At 40.8% G+C, this 19,888-nt stretch overlaps 1 protein-coding gene and 1 long non-coding RNA gene across 4 annotated transcripts in view; both read left to right on the forward strand.

The window, feature by feature from the left end:
- Positions 1-19,888, forward strand: part of LOC120441427 (PH and SEC7 domain-containing protein 1-like) — a 79,301-nt gene that overhangs the window by 20,533 nt on the left and 38,880 nt on the right. The window contains exons 1-6 of one of the 3 annotated variants that reach the window (XM_039616420.1): positions 3,957-4,436; positions 9,230-9,424; positions 10,404-10,484; positions 13,746-13,858; positions 14,286-14,344; positions 16,143-16,232. In XM_039616420.1, the coding sequence (XP_039472354.1) occupies positions 4,291-4,436; positions 9,230-9,424; positions 10,404-10,484; positions 13,746-13,858; positions 14,286-14,344; positions 16,143-16,232 (684 nt within the window). In that variant the 5' untranslated portion in view covers positions 3,957-4,290. Of the gene's footprint in view, positions 1-3,956; positions 4,467-9,229; positions 9,425-10,403; positions 10,485-13,745; positions 13,859-14,285; positions 14,345-16,142; positions 16,233-19,888 lie in introns of those variants that run through there. The other 2 variants (XM_039616419.1, XM_039616418.1) reach the window with 2 other exon arrangements.
- Positions 6,124-7,260, forward strand: LOC120441430. Its single transcript, XR_005614080.1, has 2 exons — positions 6,124-6,746; positions 7,025-7,260. It is a non-coding gene; the product is annotated as an uncharacterized LOC120441430 (long non-coding RNA).

Genomic DNA, 19,888 nt, shown 5'->3' on the forward strand with positions numbered 1-19,888 from the left:
TTGGACAGGCAAAGCTACAGTATGTATACAGCACCTTATCTTTTGTGCTTCTGAATCCTTTTTCCCTTTAAATACTAATTCTACAACACACAATAAACAAATCCAGGTCTGCCTAGTATGCTTGAAGTTGACTCTTTCACTGAGTCGACCCCCTACCTGCCACCCAGCCTGTCATAATGAGCCAACATCAGTGCCGGACCTCACTAACGCTCCTGTGGCTGAATGGCAGCAAGTCCCTGCAGCCAGGATCTGGCAGAGAGCCTGAAACCAGAAGGCAGGGGAGGCTGCTCCAGCAGGAGATTAATCTGGGTTTTTGGAAGGAGATGTTCCAACGGTCATAAGCTGTTTTCCCACACGGACAGATTCAGATAATTTTAGGAGAATCAGATCCAGATATTTTACAGTTTTTGTAAAACTTGTATCACACAGCAGGAAATAGTTCACATAAAAGGAAAAATTCTCAGTTTGGTCCTGAGTGGATGGACTCATGATGCCCACTCAGAGGTCAACACACCACACTGTCAGCTGAGCAGCTCATTCGCACATCAGCACAACAGGACATCACACTGAGTTTAAGAGGGAGCTGTCAGGTTATAGCAGACATTTACATTTCTGACATGCACTTCACATGTCTGGAAGTTGAAGGTCAAGAACCTTTATTGTCACATTGCAAACACAATAAAATGACAGTTATAGCAACCTTAGATGGTGTGTGGTGTTTAAAACAAGACAGTGCTACTTGGTTGAAAACCCTTTGCTGGCAATGGCAGCCTGAAGTCTTGAACTCATGGTTATCACCAGGTTTCCTCCTTTTTAATGCTGTGCTAGGTTTTTACTGCAGCGGCTTTCAGTTGCTGTTTGTTTGTTTGTTCTGTCCAAACTTTAGTCTTTGACAAGTGAAATGCTCAGTTGGGTTAAGATCAGGTGTCCGACTTGGCCATTTAAGAATATTCCACTTCTTTGCTTTAATAAACTCCTGGGTTGCTTTGGCTGTATGTTTCGGGTCATTGTCCATCTATATTATGAAACACCGCCCAATCCATTTGACTGCATTTAACTGGATTTGAGCAGACAGTAAGTCTCTGAATATCTCAGAATTCATTCAGTTGTTTCTGTCCTGTGTCACATCATCAGTAAACACTAGTGTCCCAGTGCCATGGCAGCCATGCACACCCAAGCCATCACACTGTGTCTGCCATGTTTTACAGATGATGTGGTATCCTTTGGATCATGAGCTGTTCCATACTTTTTTCCTGCCATCATTCTGGTAGAGGTTGATCTTGGTTTCATCTGTACAAAGAATGTTTCTCTAGCCTTCCTATTCTTGAGGTTTATGGGTGTCTTGCACCTTGCAGTGAACCTTCTGTATTTACTTTCATGTAGTCTTCTCTTTATGGTAGACGTGGATATTGATATGGCTTCCTCCTGGAGAGTATTATTCACTTGATTGGCTGCTGTGAAGGGGTTTCTCTTCACCATGGAAATGAATCTGCGATGTTAATGTGTAATGTTTTTAGTTTAATTTTTTAAAAATACTATTGAACTGCATACTCCAAAAAGTAAACTGTATTCTTTCCTCATCAGCACTTTTCTGTTTACATTTACAGCCACTTTATTAGGTACACCAGTTCAAAATTAGAGAACAGAAGATTTGAAAAACTTTTTCTGGGTCTGCTGTAACATTTAGATAATAGGGTCACAATGTTATGGAGGGAAAACAAGGTCCAATCAGGTAGTAGCAAGGTATGCCCAATAAATTGGCCGGTGGTTTTATTTCTGAAATATCATGACATGTCATTCTGTAAACATGGTAAGATGAGGTACTTTTCATATCCCAAAGGATTGTTACAGCAACCAAGACTTGGAAAATAAACACATCTCATAAAAACACAAAAAAACACACAAAGGGAGCTAAAAAAAAATAGAAAGAAAGTGAAGAGCCTGTCCAGTAAGTGGTGGTGGGGAACATCCATAACCACTGACCAGCACTGCAGTCAATCAGGTGACCTCAGTATCAGCTGATGGAGGAGTCCAACAGTGTATTGATTCATAAAGCAAATACAAGACAGTAGTTTAGATGTTTGAGGATACAATGGTTCGGTCTAGTTTACATGTCTGTCCAGTCCTCCTGCCACCCCCACAGTATTTAATGATATTTATCACATCCTGTGTTGTTATTGTTTGCTGTTTCAGTGTCGTGGCACCTGTTCTGGCTTCACAGCTGAGCACATACAGACCAGAGATGCTTGGTTTAACAGTTTCATGCATTCATTCATCTTGAAAAATCAACTCCGGTTGGGAATGAAAAAAAGAAAACAGTAAAACAGGATGATCCAAAGTCAGATCTGTTCTCTCTGAATGCAGTTATAAATCACAGTTTCTGAAGTAGATTCAGTTCTAATGCAGCGCTGATTGTCTCCTATCTGAGGTCAGAGCCCTGTTAATGGACTGTTGTCAGGCTCCAGACTAACGAGCGTCTCTGCCTCTATCCGTCTCCCTGCACAGAGCACTGCTGCAGTGCTATTCTGGAGAGTCAAGTAGCCTAAAGTGAAGGTCGTTAGAAGGCCGCCTGTGGTCCCTCTGCTGTCTGCCAGGCGTGTATGGGTGTATCCATCTGTCTGCGCATGTGTTTGTGCATGCACATGCACCCTTTTCTTTGGGTTTGTGTGTGCGTGAAGTGCATGCACGGATGTGTGATGCACAGCAGATGGCGGCTGCAGCAGTGACAGACTCACCTTGACTGTCCCAAAGACGTCATTTTGACTCTCTGCAGAGTGTTTATCTGTATGCAGATAGCCCTGACACGCACATGCCGGTATATGTGACAGATTCCACCTGTTTCTGCTTCTTGGTGTCTCCAACTCTGCTTATGTGTGACTGCTTTGTGAATGTCACCCTAACTTAGTGTGACAGCACTGCAGAGGTGGAGTGAGTGCACTGCTGCTTCTTTCACCACAAGATGGCGCAAGAGGACAGCAGTCTTGCTACCAAGTGCTGTTTGGAAAGAGTGAGCATAATATGCTGCAGGTGTGTGACTTGCAGCCTGAGCACAGTGTTTTGTTTTAGTGTGTTTGTGTGTCCAAGGTCTCAAGTTTCAGCTGATTCATAGTCAAAATCTGACAAAACAAAGCAGCTTCATTTTTTCTCATTTTGTAAACCTGAACTCGTACTTTAGTTTCAGATTTTTTCCTGATGAACTAAACAGTGAAGGCAAATGTTTGCTAAGTGCTGATCTTATCGCACTCTTGCTGGCCTGAAGCTGTGGAATCCAGGAGTGAGACGGCCAGGCAAATATCCCTGAAGGCTTGTCCATACTTTGATAAAAGTTGGAATTTCGGTCCCCTCCTCCCTCTCCGCCTACTCCTCCTCTTCCTCCTTCCCTCACATCACCCTTTTCAGATGCTCTGTACCATTAGACAGTGGCTCATTGTGTCGAGCTGCCCAGTGGACTGAGAGGGGGTTCAATTATCCGTGGACACCGTTAAAGCAGAGGCTGACACTGGGAATTCTCTCAGGCCCTCTCGGCATTGTGCTGGCTCTCGATGGGACAATGCTAACAGGTGGCAGAGCCTAAGCTACAGTGCTGGCTTAATCTTATAATTATGAACACTCCTGCAGGCCCAGATGAAGCGTATGCTGTAAACAGATGTAGACAAAAGGCCACCTCTTCTTTGCCCGAGGCAGCAGAGCAAACCGTTTGGGCGCACACACCCAGCAGTTTAAACCTGACACTTCACACTTTTGGTGTTCTGTGTAGGTGTGTGAAAAAAAGCTTACATCACAAACAAGGTAGACTACAATTTGCACAACACTCAAAGGATGGACACGCCAAGTGCGTGTAATTGGAGATGCATGTAGACGGAGAGAGGGAGAAAGGAATGAATGCAGGAGGGTGATTTTTAGGGAACAGACAAGCCAAGTCTCATGCCATGCTTTGAATCCAAGGTCAGTAGGGGACAGTGAGAGTTTACACAGTGGAACAGGGAGGGAGAAAGAGAGAGGGAGGAGTGAAAAGAGGGAAGAGAAACAACAGCAAACAGACTCAGAGGGGAAAAGATAGAGAGTGAGAGGCATTGCAGGACAAACAGCTCTTTTACTTTGGGGGGAGAGGAGGCTTGCTGAGAAGATCAAATGACAGCAAACACAGGGGGAGAGTGAGAAAGTGGACGGAAAGAAAAGAGGCACCCATGAAGTCTCAGTCAGCTTCGAGACCCGGGAGAGGAGCGTCAAAGCCTGCCGGCCTCCTGGGAGAGAGTGCAGGTGTTCTCCTACATTAGGCCTGCCAAGTGGATGGCGATGCGTTCAGGGTACGAGGCGAGGGGGAGAAGAAGGTTCAGTCGGGCGAGCGGTCAGAGGAGAAGCGCCGGCCATGTGACGCCAGCGAGGACGCCGGCCGTCTTCTGTTGTCAGGGCTCGTCTGCAGCCGGAGAGGAGAGGTACTTAGCAAATAGGCGGTCTTGCCACAGGTAGGTCACCACCCAGGAACCTGTCTCACCTGTCTGTCGTGTATATGTGAACATTTGAATATCATGTTTGTGGAACAGACGTGCAGATATGCAGATAACAGTAATTCTGGGAAAATTGTCTGACTGCCCATGTAGCTCTCGTGAACCCGAGGCCTCTGAATAAAATGGGAAAACCAAGACGTTTGCCAAACTTTTTCTTTTGCTTTGGACTTTTAATTTCAAGTTAGTGATGACGGCTGATCACGGGATGGTTCAGAACTTTATGTCATTGTAAATTTTGGCATGGATTGCTATAAAGTTCCAGACATCCATTGCCATCAGGCTTTGAACAGTCACGACTCCCAGATGTTATATCAGCACTTGGTTATTATAGTTAACTAAATCTAGCTGTGAAAAAAACATTGTAGTTAACAAAAATACAAAACAGACCTTTTAAAAATTAAAAATAGCTACAATCAAACCAAGAAATATCCTTATTTTTTTGGTATTTGTACATTTGGTAAATTAGCTTTAAATGAGCTTTAAAAAATCTGTTTAGATTGTAATATCCCTTTCCTGTAAGGGCTTTGACTTCTTGGGTTCACGTTTGGATTTTTATTTAAACTTTCTCATAAATTATTCGATGTTTTGTGAATACATACACTTCCTGGAGTGTGAAGTCTAGTGAGAGAGGGCTTCACTCTTCCTCAGCTCTAGCACCACCAGCAGGCCATCACTTCTTTTACTATTTCAGTATCTTCCGGGACATTCATGGTCCCGGGTCATGAATGCCCACGATTCCTGTTGATCCCCTGACCTTGTATCTAAAGCTAGCAGCAGGCTGACATGTTTTGGCTCTTAGTGGATTGTCTTAACAGCTGTTGAACTCATATTATTTAAGAGACCCCCCGACTTTTCCTCCAGCAGCCTGTACCAGCAGGCCACATCAGAATATCTGTTTGAAGCAATGGTGCACAGATTTCTGCAGTTAACAGATGGAAAATTAAACAGTAAAAAAAATCAGTTTTGCTGTGAGATGGTGGCCCAGTTTCTTCTTTTTCCATTAGGGTGAGATTCACTCTGTATTTTATCCAACACAGTGTCACAAATGTATTGATCATTCTTCTGATTTTTATGACCCTGACCCTGTCTCCCCTCATGTGCACTGATTCTTGTCCACATTTAGAGGTCGGAGCAGAGCTCATCAGAGATCCAAGTTTGAGTTATGACCACAGACCGTTTTTTTTTTTTTTTTTTACTACTTCACATTTTTCTACGGCGCTGGGCTGATTCTGTTCAATTTCTCAACATCTATTGACTGCATTGCTGTAGAATTCACTAAACAACAAGAGATCTGGTGGATTGGCCATCACTGACCACTCAAAGAAAACACGAATTGTATATTTTCCTCTATAAACCCATTTGTTCTCTTTCCAGTACCAACAGTTAGCAGCTACGTTCCTCTGAGCGGTTGCACCTTGGACATGAAATAATTTAAATATCTTAAGTTGTATTTGTTGCATTTTCAGCTTTTATGCCTCCTATCTTGGTTATGTCTTTTATGTAAAAGAGATCTCAGTTGGACTTTCTGGTAGAATAGAGGTAATGATAAATAATAATAAAAGACACACTTTATTCCACATTTGGGAAATTCTTTCTATTTAAAAAGTAATGAAATAATCAGGCATTCACTCCTCCCACATGTACTCATCCTTCCACTTTCATCTTGGATCACAATCTCGTAAAAATGCACACTTCTCCATTATCTTGTTTTTTTAAACTCAAAATAAAAATATTTTCAAAATAAAGGCACACATCCGCCGAACTGCACTGTGTTTGCTGCAAATTAGCATGCTAACACAAGGACCTCAGACTCAGTCTCAGTAAACATTTTACCGGCTGATCCTCTGTGTGCTTTGTGAAACCTCAGTTGACCTTTGAACCCTTGTGGCTTTCTGTTTTTAATCTCTGTTTGCTCTGGTGTGATTTGCCTGACTCAAGTACAGTATGAGAATGTGTGAATGAGCGAAGCGAAGCCTGTGGGTTTTCTTGGCTCGCTCCTCATGCTGAGAAATCCAAGTGAGAGCTCGCCTTATTCAGGAAGTGTTTTCGTTCTTTCTTTCTTTCTTTTTGGATTACATCTCTGGGCTGCTGGACTGTCTTTGTTTTCTCTGGCGTGACCAGAATGGCCACGCAGCTCTCGATGGCACAGACCAAAAAAAACAAAAAAGCCAACGTCATGTTGAGTTTTCGGAAAGTGAACTCAGAGACCTCGTTCATCTTTAAGAAGAGGATGGAAAAGTACTTCTCTTTTAGCTCGGTGTGACATAACATGCTTAAATTATTATCACAGGAATAATTCAGATGTAATAAGTTTCACACTTCTGAACTGGCTAACGCTTTGAAAGGGCTTAATTAGGATGTGATAACAAAAGTGGGAACTCTGGCAACGGAGGAGATTCTGAATGCAGTTAATAAACTACATAATCTTACAGCATGCTGTGTTTGAATATAAAATTAAAGATCTGCATATGTTCTGATGTATGTGATGCTCAGCTTGTTTATTCGGTTGTTTCCAGCACATTCAGGATTCATCACGTGTCTTTAGTAGTGATGGTGAGATGAAGCCTCGTGATGAGCTGAAGCTTTCCATCCAACTGGTCGACTCATGGTTCGAAGCATTGTGATGATTCATTTGCTCTACTGCGCCATCAAGTGGACGATTTAAGTGAAATAGGCTCTGTGATTATAATGATGTGATGTGTAAACCTCTAAACTGAATAAATAGATTGTTTTCGTGGTTATTTATCCCAAATATTGTCTCAGTATGTCTGATACAAAAGAGAAAGTGGAAACTATTAGGACAGAGTTTTGGTATGATTGTGTAACTGTTAGGCCTGCGTATTGTCACTGATTTCTAGAATCGATTCGATCAGGGGAAATTGTGCCTCAGTCAGAAATATTATAATTCAGATCATGGATCAGTACATTTCTATATTTTTATATCTATAAAAAGAAAACTGACACTTGCGAGACTTTATCGAAGGTGTGAGCATCACAGCAGATGCCTTTGTGTCAAAGCAGCTAAGGATAAAACAGAAATACGATTTATAAAAATATTCTGCAGCAGATCAAAACGAAAGAAAACCATTCATCAACATATGAACATTACCTGATGCTGCTGAATGAAGCAAAGCAAAGTTACAGAGGTTTAGAGACACGGCTAAGCGTTTTGCAATTTTGCATAATTTTAAAAAGTTTAAATTTGTTTGGTAGCCTATTGAACAGCAGAAATTAGGTTTTCTTTTCGGTAGTAAGTAAAAGGAAAAAACAGCGGCTGACAGCGCTGTAAACAACGGTAGACTTGTGCGTAACAAGCAAGGGAATAATGCAGAAAACAGATTTTTAGACGGGAAACTGTTCTTCAAGTACAGAGAGAGAGAGAGAGAGAGAGAGAGCTGTGCATGAAGTGTGATTTTTATCGTGGTGGAAGCAAAACAGCAAAAGTCAGAGGGAATTCATGACGATGTTTATGTGAAGCGTAGTTTGGATCTTCTTTTGCTGCTGGTTCGGTCAATATTGTTTGGAGAGAAATAAAACCTGCAGCGTCAGAATCAGCGCAAAAAGACGTAAAAACGAAGCGCGGACCCGCCGACACATGAGAATCAGTGAGCTGTCCTTTCAGCCCCGACCGTGTCCGTGTCGTCGGGTGAGAAAGGCGACATCTCACTGATTCTGATCCGTCAGCGGTTCCGCGCTTTGTGTTTGCGTCTTTGTGCAGAATCCGTGTACCTGCTGTCACTTACTGTTTTAGCTGTTTGGTGGTTGTTGAAATTTTTGTGAGGTTTAACCTGAGATTCTGGCATTTCGGGCAAAATAAAGTTATATTAAAAATCGATTCAGGATTTTAATTAAACAATATCACGTTTTCCAAGCGAGAATCGATTTTAATCGATAATCAAAACCCGCCCCTATAACTGTGTAATCATGCTTATGTACATCTGGATAATGACACAAACTGTGTGGCGCTTCACTTTTAATAAACTAAAAGACATAAATCAGGTTATAGGATCTGTAGTGTTGTTTATTTATATTATGGTACTTATCATTTGTGATATTTATTACTGTGTGCATACTTTATTAGAAGAGAAAACAAATCTCTTCCTTGCTGGCTCAAGTAACTATGTAGCACGTAAACAATCCAATTCCGCAACACAATGTGATGGGGGAATCAGCTGTGTTTTGCTGCCCATTTTATTTCGAATCTGGCGCGAACCAGTGAACCAGTTCCCGAATCAGTCACGTGGTACGGACTGCCCGCGAAGCCTCGAAAGTCACTGCATACGTAATCAAAGCAAGCCTCGATACGCACTTCACAGACACGCCCCCGAGATTACCCGAAGCGCGATTCGAAGCTTCGACACACAGGACACATCACTAGTCTTTAGTCTTATTTTATTTTACATTTTCACATTTTCTTAGCCGCTTTTCCCCGATCAGGCTCGCTGTTTTCATCTCTCTTTTATCTGTTCTCGTTTTCTTTACTTGAACTCTTTAAGCACACAGGAGACATTAATATCATTAAATTATTGATAAACTGGATTTATGGAGTTTATTATATCAGTGTCATTCTTTGTTCCCCCTTTTATCCTTTTGTGCACTGTCCCTTTGAATTATTCACCATTTCTGTTAACCATAATGTGCTTTATTTCCTTCTCAGCACCTGATTTTAATAACTCTTTCCACTTTGTCTTCCACTACCACCTTCCCATCTTACCCCTCAGCAGGGAGAAGGCCCGTCTTGCGACCGACTCCGAGCTGGACCAGGACCTCAGCGACAGGCTGGGACTGGGCAGCAGTGACACCCTGACCAACGGCAGCCATCGTGCCGACGTGGCAGCGGCCAAACGCCTGGCCAAACGCCTCTTCAACTTGGACGGCTTCAGGAAGTCGGATGTGGCACGCCACCTCAGCAAGAAGTAAGCTGCTGTATTGTGATAAAATCCTTGTGGCTGATAGAGCTTCGCCTGCAGCACTTTGGATCAACTAAAAGGCTTTTTATTAAGCTCTTAGTGCAAACTAATAATAATAATGATGATGTTTAATTACAGTAGTCCAGCCAAGAAGTAATAAATGCATAAGCTAGTTTTTTAGCATCATTCTAAGACAGGATGTGTCTAATTTTAGTGATCCTGAGATGGAAGAAGGCATGTTAAGGTACATACCCTGGTCAAACATGACTGGAGGCCAAGGTTGGGCTGCAAGGCAATCAAACTAATCCATTGTAGTTTAATTAACGTAGTTCAATGCAATGCACCAAGCATTTATGCTATATTCATATGCATCATGAATTATCAATAATAATTCAACAAAATCAACCTCTACAGTATTGCTACTGCCACTAAAAAATCAAAAATAACAATAAGAGGTTACTATGTGTCATCATACTGTAAGATGAATGTAAAAATCTCCTTCCTGCTGCATCTTATGTTTATTTAATAGAAGCTATTAAACTGTGACCCATGTAAATTCAGTTTCCTGCACATTTATTACTCTGCTCCCCTTTAAAAAGCGCCGTGTTACAGCAGATCTGCATTCCTCCGCTGCTCGATCAGCCCGTCAGTCTGTCAGCTGCTTTGCTCGTGCTGATGAGAAAGAATTTGGGATTAAAGGGTTTTCTCATTTTCTGACAGCTGCACCCTGGGAATCTCCTCCCTTTTTCTTCTCTGTGTTTCTGGCCTCCGGTCTGCATCTCAATCTGACTGTGCCAGTGCACGCCGACTGACTGACAGCCCAAACTGAGCCCATTCACCGAGCTGAGAAAGCTGCCATCTGAGTGTTTGACTGACACTCTGAGCTTTTATGATCGCTGTAGTTTCTTTGCTTCTTCCCGCAGTTATTTTCTCTCCTAATAAACCTGCGTATAATTCTACTGTGTCTCTGTTTGCTTATTTGCAGTAATGACTTCAGTCGCATGGTTGCAGAAGAGTATTTGAGTTTCTTCAGTTTCACAGGCCTCACTCTGGACCAGGCGCTGCGGTAAGAAATCACAGTTAAATCAGTTTATACTTTGACAGAGACTCCTGATGTTAGATAACTGAAAAATGGCCAACAGTTCCCCTAAAATCAACAAAGCATTTGATTATTGGTGTCAACCTCTTCTCTCTCTGTGATGCTGATCCCAGTTAGAGAGAAAAATGCACATTTGATGTCTTTGTTTTCTTTTGTGGTCGCCCTCCTCTGGTAAACACTGCTCTCTAGAGGCCAGCTGTGAAATTGCATTGGAAGACTATTGACAGTATAAACATGCATGATGTTAAAGAGGTTTATGTTTATTATCTTTATTAATTAGTTTTATTCATTCTGGGCATAAGCTAAAAAACAACCAATGCTGTGAGGTTTTTTTTGTCGTTTTTTTCTTCATGAACTTTGCTCAAGAAAAAGTAATAATCTACAGGATTTAAAATCAGTGTTATTACTGTGTAAAAATGCTCCATTCAAGAAAAACGTCAAACATATTATTCTCTGTGCAAACTCCTTGTACTACAAGATTACATATACAAAAGCTGGGACTTTAACTCTTTAACATTCTTTCAACACCCCTGTTTTAAGGAAGTGCAATGTTTTACATGTTGTTGATTTAATTAATCTGCATAATAATAATAATAATAATAATTATAATGTGGCAAGCTGAGGAATCTTAACAACAGAACACCCACAGAGAGGTTGAGCTTGTTGTTCTACTCCAAACAGATAGGGGGAGCTCTTTATTGAACCCTTAGACTGGACTACACTGTGCTTCAGAGGGTCGCCTGAACTCACTCATGATCTACATTCTGGGCGATCGTGGCTCAAGAGTTGGGAGTTCGCCTTGTAATCGGAAGGTTGCCAATTCGAGCCCCAGCTTGGACAGTCTCGGTCGTTGTGTCCTTGGGCAAGACACTTCACCCGTTGCCTACTGGTGGTGGTCAGAGGGCCCGGTGGCGCCAGTGTCCGGCAGCCTCGCCTCTGTTAGTGCGCCCCAGGGTGGCTGTGGCTACAATGCAGCTTGCCATCACCAGTGTGTGAATGTGTGTGTGAATGGGTGGGTGACTGGATGTGTAAAGCGCTTTGGGGTCCTCGGGGACTAGTAAGGCGTTATACAAATACAGGCCATTTACATTCTTTCCATCAACAATAACTGTCGCTGAATTTATACTGCAGCATCAAGAACAAGTTAGAGGCACGTAACCATAAACAATAAACATCTTAAACAGCAACACATATTCCCAAGGCATGATGGGAGATAACTAGCCACTCCCAACACGCCACAATAATAATAACAATTTATGTGTCAGAAATGACTCAGTCATTTAACCTATCTGGATTGCCTGAAATTTTAAGGCAATGTTTAATCCAAGGCAAACAAAAGCAGATTTACGGAGCCCCTCTGATGACATGGTCCAAAAAATAAATAAATTGTGGCCACAAAATACTACTTCGTGCCCTCGAAATAGTAAAACGTGCCCACGAAATACTTATTTGTGGCCACAAAATACTATTTCGAAGGCACGAAATAGGTATAACGTCTTGCATCGCTAATGCTAATTTGTGGGCAATTGATTGGGTATAACGTGGCAACGAATTACGCGTTTGTGGCAACGAAATAGATAACGTGCGCACATCATATTGATACAATTCCTGGACAGCTGCATAGAGACATAAGCATAAGAGTAGGCTAAACCTATACACCATGGACAGAGACAGTATGATTGAGTTTTATTTTAGGCTGGGAATGAGCTACAAATGCATTTTGAAAAGCCTGGCAATGCAAGGGACCATTATTACGGAGAGACATTTAAACAGGATATTGAGAGCCCAGTTGCTTCACAGACGTAAGTACGACCTGGACACCGGGATAGATTTTATTGTCAACCAACTGCAAGGGCCTGGGAAGGATCACGGTTATCGGTCAAGTGTTTCGTGCCCACAAAGTAGTATTTTGTGGCCACAGTGTATTTATTTTTTGGACCATGTCATCAGAGGCGCTCCGTACAAATTAAATATATGTCCGACCTGCAATAAAACATCATTTCTAAGCTCAGGACTAATTTCTTAATTGAAACATTAAAAGCAAGAACATCCTGGTGTTAAATCTCTTGGAAATATTATGAACATTTGAAAGTTTGGATGGTATTTTTTTAAACTTAAAAAAGACATTAGGATTATTTTAAGTCAGTTTTTAAATTGTCACATTGTACTTTGTATTTGAGTAGGAGCTTTTTAGACTAACATTTCAAAAATGTGATTAAAGAACATTTTTCTGTTTCTTGAGTGAGAGTGTGGTGTCATTGTATGTTTGGCTTTCAGGATACAAACAAAAAGACAGACTACGTAAGAAAAAGCCTTTGATTCTAGATTATACAAAGTTCAATGAAGAGTCGGCAAAATTTGAAACAAATCCAACAGGTACGATACCAGCACAGTTTAACAGACATTACAACAAAATGCAAAGTGAAGACGGCTCTATGATACACACACACGGGGTAATCTGGTAAGTGAACACAGCTGGGAAAACTGTGGGACAGGTGAAGGTCATCAGGGAAAATGACAAACAGGAAATCAGACTACAGAATCGGCACAGCAGACACACACTATCAAATTAAAACAGGAAGTTGGTAATAAACACACTTAGAAACATGAAGAGAAAATAAACTCAACAATCATTTTCGACAGAGAAAATGAATTAAAATCTTCAAAAGGGCAAAATCTACCTCAGAAGCATGTGAATCAGTCATTCCAGCATTTTCATGTATTAATATATTTTGGTGATGTTGTGGAACATGAAAATGATGAATTTCAGGAACATAAAGCGTCCTATTTTAAAAAAAATAAATAAAAAAATTTATTTTGATAGTTTAATTTTGACACTTCTAATAATGAACAACAAAAAAGTCTAAAATTAGACTCCAATATTACATGACATGACTACGGTTTAAAAGAAAACACTTAAAATATAAAAATCCAATTATATTTAATCTTATTTTACTTCATGCTTGAATTAGTACCTTCAGTCGCTGAAAACAATGACAAAGTTTTGAATGACTTTGTTTTTCTCTGCGATGTTATTTTTTTTCATGGAAACACTAAAGCTAGAAGTACAGCTATCGTGTTTAAAAAAGAGTCTAATAAATTTAATAGTAATGTAACACTACATCTGTTATTTTACTGCAATTTAATGGTAAAAACAGTTTAAAACAGGTCATCTGTAACCATTTTGGTGTTTAGCAACCATCTGCTGACTTTGTGTTTGTGCTGCAGGACTTTCCTCAGGCAGTTTGCGCTGATGGGGGAAACGCAGGAGAGGGAGAGGGTGCTGTCACACTTTTCCAGGCGTTACTTGGACTGCAACCCAAAAGTCATACCATCAGAAGGTGAGTGCTGGTATAAATTTATTTATGTATATATACGTGTCTATGGGTTGTTGCTTTTTTTTTTTACTTCCTATAGATTTAAATAGTCACAGCATAAATAAATGAGTAGAAATCAGTAGAACAATAGTATACTGGGTCCTTTTAAGGTAATTTAGCAGGTGTATCATTTAATTTCTCACAGCAGCTGGTAAATTAATATGCATTTACTTAGTTAATGATTAATACATAAACAGGACTAATTGTAGTACCTTTGGTGTTTGTTTTGTGTAATGACTGCAGTGGCAGGTAGTAAAAGTTAACAGCATATATGAAAGCAGTATTGCAGAAGGATGCACTTGTAATTATGCAAGTTCCCAGTAAAACTAGTTTCATAATCGCAGATGAGTCATTTTGCAGAGAAAGCTAACACAGTGTTTCCACGTTTTAGATGCAGTTCACACTCTCACCTGTGCCCTGATGCTGCTTAACACTGATCTGCATGGTCAGGTAGGTATAATGCTCGAGTGTGTTTCAGTGAAGCTGGAAGTGTGCAGCAAGTGTGTAGGTGCTCACACGATAAACAAAGAAAGAGAGCTGTTTAAGAGCTGCGTTCTCCTCAGAGGCCCTTTGGATTAGCTGTGCGGAGTTTTTTTGAATATAAGACTCGGTTTGATCACCATCTCATCTGGGTCTGCAGGTCTGCCTGCTGAGCTCCTTTTTCCATCATTAATCTGCTGCTTTTATAATCAGAGCCTTCCTTTGGAAATCTGGGGCATTGGTGGCTCTTCTGTGTGATAGTGCAGCTCAGTGGATCAATGATTAATTAAAGTGGCTGCGAGGTGACAGGATCGGGGAGCGGCTCTTCCAGGGAAGAGCACATCAGGAATATTTTAACAAATTTAACTGTGAACTTTTTTGCGAGTCTACCTGTTAATATTGGCTGTTCTTTTCTATAAATACCCTCTAATAGTGATTATAATTGGATTTGGTGTTGATTGGCAGGTCGGGTGCACAAGTTTTAATTTATTTTGGATTTTTCCAAATCAACATAGAGTCAGAAGTACACACTCACTTAAATCTTTGAATAAATGATGATGAAGGTTCTATAAATGTCTTTTAACCTGACAAGCCCGAGGCCTGTTAACTTCTCATTAGTGATCTTGATTGAATACAACTGGTAGTTTCTTTTTGCTGGAATAAAAAGGATTTGTTTGAGTGCACTCGCTGGATTGACCAACACTCAAAAGAATGGGAAAGTCCAGAGAACTCACTGAAGATCTAATAAGGAGAACCACAGAGTTGGGAAGGTCTCTGGGAGATGTTCCCAAACGGCAGCAGATTCAAATTATTGTTTATAAGTACAAGTTATTAGGATGTGTCACCACTTTGCTGAGTTCAGTAACCACCAAGGGTTAAGCCTGCATCACTGTCCACAGTAAAGCCAGTTTTACATCCCCATGGAGGTAAAACTTCCAACACCTTCAAGTGACTGAAATTTGCAGCTTCCCACATGGACAAGCCAGATGCCTTCTGGAGAAAAGTTTTATCATCAGACGAGACAAAGATTTAGGCATTTGGCCACAACGTCGAAAAATGTGGACCTTGAACGTAGTGAAAACTTGTGGACTATGATTAAAAGCTAGTTTTGTGTGAGGAAACCAACCAAATTAAATGAACTCTACCATGTCTGCCAAGAAGAGTGGACAAATATTCAGCCAGAATTATGCCTGAGGCTCATTGGTGGCTACCAAGAGCATGTGGCCAAAAAATTAGGGGACATCTAACCAAATATTAGTGGGGATGTATGTATATATTTGAGCCTGTATGGATTAGAGAAATTACAAAATAAATTTATACTTGTGCATCTTGTTTTGTTTTTTTTAACTCATTAAACATGTATTATGTACAACCATTTCACCCTGAACGAAAGAAACAAAAGAAATTATTTAAACCCCAGAATGAGCAGATGTAAGACTCTGGCCACGAGTATAAATACGGTCTATTCACTGAACTGTCAGAGAGACTTTGCCTGAAAACTATCTAAAATGTAACCATTTAAATTAGAAACTATCTCATCAAACACTAACTCAACAGCATTAATAATTTTGACACCTAACCAGTGATTTAATGCTTTTTGCATTGTCAGCTTCTCTCTACATCTCTATAAGTTTTCGTAGTCAAAGGGACACTAACAATAAAAATTTACATTTAATCAAAGTAGCAGGTACTTTTTGTGAAATAAAGAGGATAAGGAATGTGTGTTAGCATGAAATAATAAATAGTAAATGTCTAATTTTTTTTCCAGAACATTGGCAAGAGGATGTCATGCACACAATTCATTGGCAACCTGGAAGGACTGAACGATGGCCAGGATTTTCCCAAAGAACTGCTCAAAGTAAGGCAGTCTGAAATAGCACAAACGCACATGCTGTCATACGCAAACACACATCCCACATGAAAGTGAGCGGGCTGCCTCTGCCAGCGCTGTATTGTCCCTCAAATACTGCGCGCCTGAGCCTGGCTGTCTGGCTCGCGCTTGTTGCCAGCTGGCATTCACCTCATCTCCAGGGGCATCCAATCAGAAGGCAACCCCAGGCCCGCCACTTCCCGGTATGCTCCAGCTTGGAACCTTGGGGCTTGACGACTAATTGTTTTGTGGTCTGGAGACGAAGAGAATGACACACAGCCGACCTCGGGGCATCTGTGTGTGTGTGTGACTTCAGCAGCATTAGATTAGCCTGTTAGCTTAACCCAGTTGAGCTCGGTCGGTCAGACAGAGGCCTGCAGGCCACATGACAGGGGGAAATAATCCAATCAGAGCTGGTTGCTTGTCCATTGGTGCTCATAATGATGATGCTGTTGATATAGTTTTGTCTGCAGAGCGGTCCATCAGCATGCCACGGGGCCCCTTAGTGCGAGTCAACAAGTTGCATTGCAGTATTTATAATGCATGAGGGAGCAAGTCCTTCTGCTGAAATGGCGGGAACCCTGAAATGAAAAGCCGAGCCTGTTATTAAGGGCAGATAGTATCCACGCTGAGGCCTTGTGGCTGCAACAAAACCAGTCATGCATTATCTCTTTTATTTATGCTTGTGGAAATCCAGGAACGGTCTTTTTAATCATGCATTCCACTTTCCACAGCCTCTTTTATTCTCTTTCTCTCTCAATGAGACTCTATTTTTTTTTTTTTTACCCTCAAGCCTCTGCCTCCCATCCTCTGACTCTCTAAATGTTCTGCCTGCGCGCTCACTGCCCTGCTCCTTATCTCGGCTCCGTTTAGCTCCCGTGCAGTTTAATCTCTGCCTCTAGACTAAGTCTCACTGCCACCTTTATCTGCTCGCTTTCACCTCCATCCTGTTCTGCTCTGTTTTCTTGCCTCCTCTCTCCTGGCCGGTCATCTCTGCATTTGTTCTCTTGTAGTTTAAGTCATTGTTACCTATAATTTTATCAGTTAAAATTCCAACTGTTATCATTCTCTGTAACTATAAAAAGATCTGTTCCTGTGGACTACAGCTTAAGAGATATTTCACTGTACTTCTTTGCAAAGTGTATTGGAAATGCAACGCTAATTCAGTAGTTTGCCTTGATCAGACCAAGTGTTTATATCTGCTGAAGTTAATGAAATCTAGAACTAAAACATTTAAAGCTGCTTTTTTAGCTTTTGATATTTCTTTTTGCACCAAACCCCATTTCCTCTAGAGACTTTACTTTTTCCCTGGCAGCTATTATAAACAAGAACATGCATTTATCACAGACGTTATAAAAATGAATTACATTGAGTTTATTCACAAATAAAATTTTAACCATTAGAGAAAAAATTATTCACAGCTGTCCTACAGATGTAGTTAAGTACAGCAACTTTAATAGCTGCTGATATTTACCTAAACTCCTTCTCTCCTATCAAGCTTTCTGAGTTAACTTAACTAATTTCTTCCTCATACAAAATTCTTTAAAGGTGCCGGTATTTAAACCATTATTTAAAAAGCCATCACAAGCAGTCTTAGCAAATTATAACCCAGTTTATAACTTACCTGATAATTTTAAGAGTTTCTGTCAGGATTTAAATTAATCACAGTACAGAAACAGCCCTAGTGAAGAATAATCTCATCATGGCCTCTGACAGTGGACTCAGTGACCTCAGTTTAGGATTCGATATCGCTGACCACAACATTTTACTACAGAGATTAGAACACACCGTCATTATTAAAGGAACTGCGTTGCAGTGATTTGAATCATATCTATCTAATAGACTCCAGTTTGTTCATGTAAATGGAGAGTCCTCTTCACACACTAAGGTTATGGAGTTCCGCAGGGTACTTTACTGGGACCAATTCTGTTTACATTATACATGCTTCCCTTAAATAGTATCATTAGAAGGCAAAGCATACATTTTCACTGCTATGCAGATGACACCCAACTTTATCTGAGAGTGAAGCCAGATGATATAAATCAACTAGTAATAACTTTATTAAGACTTAAAACCTGGATGGCTTCTAATTTCCTGCTTCTAAATTGAGTTATAACTGAGGTTATTGTACTCAGCCTTAAAAACTTAGAAATATGGAGTCTAAACAAATATTTATCTGGATGGCATTACTTTGGCCTAAGGTAACACTGTGGGGAATCTTAGAGTTATTCTATGTCCTTAAATCTACATATTAAACAAACATGTGGGACTGCTTTCTTGCACTTGTACAATATCTCTAAAGATCCTGTCTCAGTGTGATGTTGAGAAAATATGTGCATTTATTACATCTCAGCTGGACTACTGTAATTCATTATTATCAGAATGTCCTAAAAATTCCCCGAAAAGCCTTCACTCTCTGACCGCAGGCTTACTTGTGGTATTTAAAAGTAGAATGGGAGGCAGAGCCTTCAGCTTTCAGGCCCCTCTTCTGTGGAACCAGCTCCCAGTTTGGATTCAGCACAGATACTATCTCTACTTTTAGGATTAGGCTTCAAACTTTCCTTTTTGATAAAGCTTATAGTTAGGGCTGGATCAGGTGACCCCGAACCCTCCCTTAGTTATGCTGCCAGAGGCCTAGGCTGCTGGCGACTTCCCATGATGCACTGAGTATTTCTTCATGATTCACCTCTTATACTCTCTACACGTTTTTACATCACTATTGTATTTAAAGATGAACAATTAAAGTCTGTCTTGCTTTTTGTCCTCTCTCTCTCTGCTGTCTTCTCCTACCTCTCACCCCCAACCAGTCGCAGCAGATGGCTGCCCGTCCCTGATTTCTTCCTGGTTCTGCCGAAGGTTTCTTCCTAATAAAAGGGGGTTTTTCTTTCCCACTGTCACCAAGTGCTTGCTCATAGGGGGTCGTCTGATTTTGGGGGTTTCTTTTTAATAATATAGGATTTGTACCTTACAATGCAAAGCAGCTTGAGGTAACTGTTGTGATTTGGTGCTTTATAAATAAAATGTAATTTAATTGTTTGAGAGCTAAGTAAGCACACTTAACACGTCGCATCTCACCTTTATTTTTTGTTTTGTTTGTCTGCACATTGGTGGTCTCAACAGGAGGAGGTGTTATCACTTTCTGCCTTCAAAAATAATAAATAATATTCAGCCAATCAGCTTCCTCCACAGTATTTTTAATCTAGCAGCTTTGCATGATTCACAGTTCAGACTAATCCTTCTTTTTCTTTGCTCCTTTTCCTCGTCCCACCTCTGGTTGGCCACTGCTCTTAAATTGTTTATTTGAACATCGGGTGGGTGAGCCATAGCTGACCATTATGGGGGTTACCCCTCTCAATGACATCATACAAATCCAAGATTAGAAAAGCCAGTCTGAAACAGAGTTATGAAGTCTGTGCTTTTGGCTCACAGGGACTACTGGTGCATAGGCTGACCTCGTGAATTAAAAATGTAGCCATGTTTAATAAGAGCGTTCACCACAACAGTACACTGTGTATCATGTAAAATAAGAAACACTATTGGAGGTCTTAATTTTGCTGCCACCCATTTTTATTTAGTCAGTGCGTCTCTTACTAAATAAACACTGTAACTCGTTCAGGTTTTACTCACAAACAGTTACTGTATCT

The sequence above is a fragment of the Oreochromis aureus genome, linkage group 8, assembly GCF_013358895.1.
Source record: "Oreochromis aureus strain Israel breed Guangdong linkage group 8, ZZ_aureus, whole genome shotgun sequence".
In the NCBI taxonomy this organism is placed as follows: Eukaryota; Metazoa; Chordata; class Actinopteri; order Cichliformes; family Cichlidae; genus Oreochromis; species Oreochromis aureus.